This window comes from Danio rerio, chromosome 6 (assembly GCF_049306965.1).
Source record: "Danio rerio strain Tuebingen ecotype United States chromosome 6, GRCz12tu, whole genome shotgun sequence".
Classification (NCBI taxonomy): domain Eukaryota; kingdom Metazoa; phylum Chordata; class Actinopteri; order Cypriniformes; family Danionidae; genus Danio; species Danio rerio.
The window spans coordinates 61,405,406-61,413,111 of NC_133181.1; the positions used below are offsets into that span (position 1 = coordinate 61,405,406).

General features: G+C 38.6%; 1 protein-coding gene across 1 annotated transcript in view; it reads left to right on the forward strand.

Moving 5' to 3' along the window:
* Nucleotides 1-7,207, forward strand: part of helz2a (helicase with zinc finger 2a) — a 46,304-nt gene extending 39,097 nt beyond the window's left edge. The window contains exons 19-21 of the mRNA XM_003198847.5: nucleotides 1,723-1,876; nucleotides 4,113-4,280; nucleotides 5,825-7,207. Coding sequence (XP_003198895.2) covers nucleotides 1,723-1,876; nucleotides 4,113-4,280; nucleotides 5,825-5,958 — 456 coding nt within the window. The 3' untranslated portion in view covers nucleotides 5,959-7,207. The remainder of the gene's footprint in view (nucleotides 1-1,722; nucleotides 1,877-4,112; nucleotides 4,281-5,824) is intronic.
* The last annotated feature ends 499 nt before the right edge of the window (nucleotides 7,208-7,706 follow it).

A 7,706-nucleotide genomic window follows, 5' to 3' on the forward strand; every position in this document is an offset into this window, starting at 1 on the left:
TAAATTGAAAATAGTGAAGGTGATACAAATTTACATTATTTGGTAAATGTTTCCCAATTCAGTAATCAAACAGAATATGTATGTGGTATAACAGGCTATATTAGCTATAGAAGGTCAGATAGCATTTATTATAATAAATAACAAACATATACAATAGGAAATGGACAGATAGTATTTTAAGTTCAAAGAATTTGTATATAAATATATATAAATATTAGAGAGGCTGACACAGTGGCTCAGTGGTTAGCACTGTTGCCTCACAGCAAGAAAGTCACTGGGTCGAGTCCTGGCTGGGCCAGTTGTCATTTCTGTGTGGAGTTTGCATGTTCTCCCCGTGTTGGCGTGGGTTTCCTCCGGGTGCTCCGGTTTCCCTCACAGTCCACATGCGCTATAGGGGAATTGATTAACTAAATTGGGCGTACAGCATCCCTGCTGAAAAAATCCAGCTTAAACCAGCCTAGGCTGGTTGGCTGGTTTTAGCTGGTTGACCAGGCTGGTTTTAGAGGGGTTTTGGCCATTTCCAGGCTGGTTTCCAGCCTGGTCTTAGCTGGTCAGGCTGGATAATGAGCAGCCAAATCCAGCTAAAACCAGCTTGACCAGCCTGGTTTAAGCTGGATATAGGGGGTTTTGGCTGGACTCCCAGTTTGGCTAGGCTGGTCAAGCTGGTTTTAGCTGGTCATCTCCCAGCCTGACCAGCTAAGACCAGGCTCAAAATGGCTGGAAACCAGCCTGGAAGTGGCCAAAACCCCTCTAAAACCAGCCTGGTCGACCAGCCAACCAGCCTAGGCTGGTTTAAGCTGAATTTTTCAGCAGGGATGTGTGTGTGTGTATATGTGTGTATGGGTGTTTCCCAGTGCTGGGTTGCAGCTGGAAGGGCATCCGCTGTGTAAAACTGGATAAGTTGGTGGTTCAACCCCTGATGAATAAAGGGACTAAGCTAAAGGAAAATGAATGAATATTAGAGAATAACTGTAAAAGGTAAATGTTAGGGTGCTTTCACACCTACACTTTTGTTTTGGAACGTGTCTCATTTGCCCAGTTAGCGCGGTTCGATTAGCATATGTGAACAGGGCAATCGCGCTCTGTTCCGCGCCAAAGTAATGGCTCCGAGATCGCTTGAATGAGGTGGTCTCGGCTGGATTGAAACGAACCCTGGAGCGGTTCGATTGCAGTGAGAAAGCGATCCGATCCGAGCGCGGTTATATCACAGTGTTTTATGGATATGTAATAGGCTTACGGCTATATGAAGAGAGAATTATGAGTAGGGCGGGAAGTTTCGCGAGTCTCCGGATGCCCGCAAATGAGTGATGATCTCCTGGTAGTCTCACGTCTCCCTCCCGGTCCTCAAATAGGCATCGTTGCGCACACTTATCACCTCTCCTCACTGCATCTCTCCTCAGACACGTCACGCGCGCACCCTGTTAATCACCACCAAACCACCACCTCTCCTGACAGCTGAGCGGGACACTGCAAAATAAACCCTGACACTCTGACCAAGGAGAGTTTACTCGCACGTGACTTGTTTTAGCTCTTTTGGTCCGATTAGAAACTTTGCCGTGTGAAAGCGAACCGCTCCAAGAGCAAAGAGCAACAATGTAACATTTGTAATCTCTGTTTCAGAACAACTGAATCAATTCACAGGTGTGAAAGCACACTTAGTATTGGATTTTTTTAAATAGTTTGTTGTAGTAGCCTTCTGATAATCATTTCTTTTCCCAACAGGTGCGGGTCGCCATTCTTTTGACTGAGGCTGGGATCAAGACAAAGGACATTGCCATTCTCACACCATATAATGCTCAAGTGGCCAAAATTAGTGAGTCTCTGCATAATAACCATATACGAGACATCACCGTCAACACCATCATGAGGAGTCAAGGTAATAATCCTTCAAAAATCGAATTTTACATCAATATGTTCGCTTTGAACATTATTAAACATGACACAGCTAACAGTTTTAATGTTCCTGGATTTATTAGCCATGGGTTTGAGTAAACTGTTAATATTTGTTTTATTCTTAAAAGGTCTGAAAACATTTCTACCAAATGTCAATATCGTCATTTAGTGCATATTGTTTCCCAGAAAATTACATACAGATGCATGGTTTCCGCTACATTCATTCTTCCGTGGAGGGGCGCCACACCAAAATTCATTTCGCCACGGCTACATTACAGCTTCTTATTCAAATTTTTTTTCGTTTTTTAAATAGTGGGTTAAAATCGCACCGAAAACGTATGAAAAGGTAAGTGAATAATAACAGCGCAAACTTTTCTGTGACTATAGCAGTGCTGTGCGTTCTGTTTAACCCTTTAAGGTGACGTGCTGACTGACTGACTGACTGACAGGTGTGTGATGTGTGTGGTCAGCAAACACGGCGTAGCTTTCAGTTACGATGAACAGTTTCCATAATTATACTTTATTTATAGATAAAGGTCTGTGGCTCTGAATATAATGACTTTATCTTGCTGGAGTTTATAGCCGTTTCACTTTACTTCAGGACGCATTAATGCCGCGGTCCGCTCCGCAAGTCTATCGGAGACATTCATAAATATCCCTAGCAAATCTAATACATGTTGGAGACATACTCGCTACATAAACGCACTAAATCACACTTCAGCCGCGTTTATTTGAGGGAGTGCAAGAAAATCTGCACTTGAGCAGCGTATATTTGAGGGCGCGCAAGAAGTTTTGTGCACAAGCAGAGGAAATCGGCGCTCAAGCGGAGATTGACATGCTCGTAGGCTATTACATGAATGCGATCTTGACGTAATACTGCGCCCATGACATTTGTCAATGAAATAACGCCACATGTACTGGTAGATCTGTGTAAAATGGCCTACAGAGTCTGCCTCCAGAGCTGGAAAAAAATCCTAGAGGAAACACTGAGATGTCACTACTTCAATTTGTTCACTTTGGCGCCGTTCATACTGCGACGGTGGCGGTAGTTGGTGCGCCTGCAGCTTTTGACTGCTGGGTGGCGCTTTAACCTCATATTTTCAGCTTTGCCTTTTCACAATACTAGATACAGTTGACGGTTCTGTATGTGCACCTTATGTGATGTGATGTGTTCAATTAAAATATCATTTTGTTTGACTTTTCTTAGTTATAAGCATGCTTTTACACTATACTGTATGTTTTAGAAAAGATACAATACATGGTATGAAGTATAGCACTTGGCTGCAAAAAGCAAATAATTTGTCGATGTAATTTGCAGAGGATCCCTAAAACTGCGTGCGCGAATATCAAACCTTAAGCCAAGTTTACTGAGCTAGGAGGTGATTGGTTTTCTAAAGTATTTCCCAGTTTACGCTCGAGGGCTCGTGCAGCTTCACGAAGCCGCTGAGGAACAGACTTCGCCATGTTTATGCTGCCAAATGTCCCAAATAGTCCTCGCTGCAGCTGTGACGACATAACCTAAAACCCGCCTTGCAGCAACGGTGGCCGTCTGTGGGCGTGGCTAGGCCAGAATGCATTTTCAATTACAAATCGGCTTTCATTCGTCGCGATGTGTTAAATGAAAATGCATTGTTTTTTTTATTTTCATTTTCATTCTGCAGCAAACATTGCACATATGTCTTGGAAAATGCTAACTGAAATACTGAAATACACTGCCATTTACATATTGCATTATCGTTTTGCGTATTACATTTCAAAATTAATTTTGCTACACACATCCCATGCTGTTATGCTGAAAATGTAATCCTGCGTTTCCTAGACGCGAGTGTAAATGCATTTAGGACAACATTTAAATGATCATTTTGCAACAGTTTCTGCTTGTACTTTATTCACATCAAATTCAGTTTGCGTATAGCATTTTCAATTTAATTTAGCTACTTATAAAGCTTTAAAATGTGGATACAATTTACATATTAAAACAGTGTTTGAAATGAGAAATGCAAACAATGTAATTTAATTTACATTTTCATTCTGCACCAAACATTGCTCATATGTCTTGGAAAATGCAAATTCAAATACAGAAATACATTGCCATTTAACATATTGCATTGCCATTTTGCATATTACATTTTGAATTGAATTATGCTACTCGTATGCTTCAATATAAATTATTTCAGTAGCAGTCTATTAATTCTGATCTTTTGTTTGTTTGGCTGCAGGTAGTGAATGGAGGTACGTCATCATGTCAACAGTGCGCTCTTGTCCCAAGTCTGAAATAGAGACACAACCACCCAAATCCTGGATTATGAAGCGGCTTGGATTCATCACCGACCCTCATCAAGTAAACGTTGGCATTACCAGAGCACAAGAAGGGCTGTGCATCATCGGTGAGTCAATATTATGTGTATCTGCATGATTGTCTGAATAACGTAAATAATATTAAAAATCAGCGGTGTAAAGTAACTAATTACAAATACTCAAGTTACTATAATTAAGTACTTTTTTTTCAGAAATTGTAATTTACTAAGTACTTTTAAAAATGTGTGCTTTCACTTTCCCTTGAGTACATGTTTAGTGCAGTATCGGTTCTTTTACTCCACTACTTTCCTTCAACCTGCAGTCACTACTGTATTTATTCTTGTCTATGAGGTTTAGAAAAATCAGTCCTGTGATTCCCATCCAATCAAATCATGTACTGCCCCCACCCAGATTACTATTAGTAGTTGCTAAGATGTTGTAGGTGGTTACTATGTAGTTGCGAGGGTGTTCTGAGTGGTTGCTATGTCATTGTTGGGTGTTGTTATGTGGTTGTTAGCATTATCTAGATGTTTGCAAGACTGTAGCTGCGTCCCAAATGGCACACTATACACTATGCACTCATGCACTATGTACTTATGCACTTACACACTCAACAGGATAGTATATGTATGTAATGGCGTCCCAAATGGCACACTAATGTTTTTTTACTGAGCGGAAATTCAAACCGTTTCCCTGATGACGTTTGACGGTTGCCAAATTAGTGAAATAAACGACCGAATTATCAGATAATACCTGCCGTGAGTATAACCTCATTCATCATCGGGAGGCGCTATAATCACTCTTGTAGGAGAATTTTGCTTTCACCATCCAAAATAAATAAAGTTATCCAACATGTGCGTCCGATAGCTCCGCCCCTTCCGCTACGTAAGCAAACCTGCGGTCGTTGAGTGTGTGAAGTGTCCATCATTACACACTTCATTTTAGCGGCTGAATGAGTGCATCATCCGGGTAATTAAAGTGCACTTATTATTTTTAGAGTTTTCAGTTTGAACACACTACTTACACTATTTATACTACAAAATGGCGTAGAATAGTGCATAAGTATGCGATTTGGGACGCAGCTTGTTTTTACCCATTGCTAGGCGATTGCTAAGCTGTTGTTAAGGTGTTGTGAGTGTTTTCTGAGTAGTTGCTAGGGCATTCTGATTGGTTAATTTAAAGTGTTTTTTTAACCTCATTTTTAATTCGCTTGGGATAAAAGCATCGGTTAAATTAATAAATGTAAACATTGCTAGCATAATTTTAGCATGGTTTGCATGTCACTAGCATATTGCTAAGAGGATTCAAGTTACTAGCATTTTAGCATGCTTATCATGTTGCTAGCATGATTATAATGTTATTGGCATGATATTGGCATGTCACTAGCACTATTAGCATGTGCTAACCCTTAGCTAATCACAGTTAGCATGTGTGGCTATGCACTGTTAGCATGTTGGAAGTCTTGTTTGAAAAAAGAGCAAAATCCAGGGTGTCTAGCATGTTCTAGATATAAAGCTTGTTACACGGTAACTAGGGTAGTCTGTAATGCTGCTAGGGACATAATTAGCAATAGTTTTATATTTGATGCCTGTGCTACAGTATCATAATTCAGCTTTTTGTTTTGTTTTGACAGGAAATGAGAACTTGCTGCGCTGTAGTTCCTTATGGAGGAAACTTCTGAATCATTATCAGGAGAAAGGATGTGTGGTGAATCCTGCCCGGCTCATCCAAGTCCGACAACCCCCAAGAAGAACTGCTAGAAGATGATGTGCATGATGAATACGCACTCATATTAAGTCATTATTATTATAGCACAATTTTCAAAGCAAGCATTTGCACCTATCAGGTATGTTCATAAGCTATTAGGTTATGAATATCATGAAATGACCACTGATGGCACTTTATATATTAATCTTCATTACATTCTGTTGATTGTTGTACCTTTTTTAAATGAGCTTATATTTATCTCTCTGTTTTATGTCTTAATCTTTATAATATTTCAAGTTTGCACAGCTTAAAGGCAAAAAAGACATTCCATTTGTTTAAAAAAATATTAATAATTCTGTATATAAAAGATAAACGTGAGGATAAAGTGAGATTTCTCCACATGTTACTATGAAATGAGTTTTACTGTGACAGCACTACTGTATTATGGCTGTAATCTATTCCTGCAATGTTAATATTTGACCACCCAGTGGTGCTGTACTTGCTTTTAAAGCACAGCCTGAAGTGTTAAGTAGCTTTAAATATGACCTGTATTTGGATTCTGTGAATGTAGAGATGTTGTTGAATAATTTGTACCAAATTTTTTTACCATGCATTTCTTCTCTGTGCTGTATACAGTTGAAGTCAGAATTATTCACCCCCCTTTGAATTTATTTTTCTTTTTAAAATATTTCCCAAATGATGTTTGACAGAGCAAGGAAATTTTCACAGTATGTCTGATAATATTTTTTCTTCAGGAGAAAGTCTTATTTGTTTCATTTCAGCTAAAATAAAAGCAATTTTTAATTTTTTAAAAGCCATTTAAAAGTCAGAATTATTAGCCCCTTTGAGCTATATTTTTTCCTGATAGTCTACAGAACAAACCATCGTTATACAATAACTTGTCTAATTACTCTAACCTTGTCTAAGTTACCCTAATTACCCTAGTTAAGCCTTTAAAAGTCACTTTAAGCTGTATAGAAGTGTCTTGAAGAATATCTAATCAAATATTATTTGCTGTCATCATGGCATGAAATAAATCAGTTATTAGAGATGAGTTATTAAAGCTACTATGATTAGAAATGTGGTAAAAAAAAAAAGCTTCTCTCCGTTAAACATAGAAAGGGGGCTAATAATTCTGACTTCAACTGTATGTGTATTTTCTGTATTTATTTGGAAAGCATAAGGATGTTTGTTAAACTCTTTAAGGACGTCTCTCTGTCTTAAAATGTTTTTAGATAATTTGCACAAAAACATATTGAATAAATTTGGTAACTTAAGTCTCAAATAAAACTGTGAAGAAGATTCAGTCTTTATCATTGTGTTTCTTATCTTTTAGCTGAATACTATTATTGCTGAATACTTGTAAAAATATTATGTACAGTCAAGAACAAGAAATTAGTTATTAGAAATTAGTCGTTAAACCTACTAGTTGTTAAATGCACTGAACATTCTGAACAATCTTAGAAACAAGATGATGAGAAAAGGATAATCGTTGATCCATGATGAGACGGATTGGAAAGCAGAAATCCGAATCCTTCAAGTAATTTGAGCACATGCTGAGTTTCAGAGTCAATACACACACACACACACACACACACACACACAGGAGAAAGTGACTGTGTTTACATGGACATCTGTAGTCGAATTATTTGCCAAATTATCAAATGCTGGACTTTAACTGCAGTTTGGCTCTTTCATTCAGGGAATTCAGTCATGTCCCTCTCGACACACGAGATATTTGATTTGAGGAATTGATGGAAGTCTGTATTTTTCATGCAGTGTTTGATACCGCACGGCGAATGAGAGAA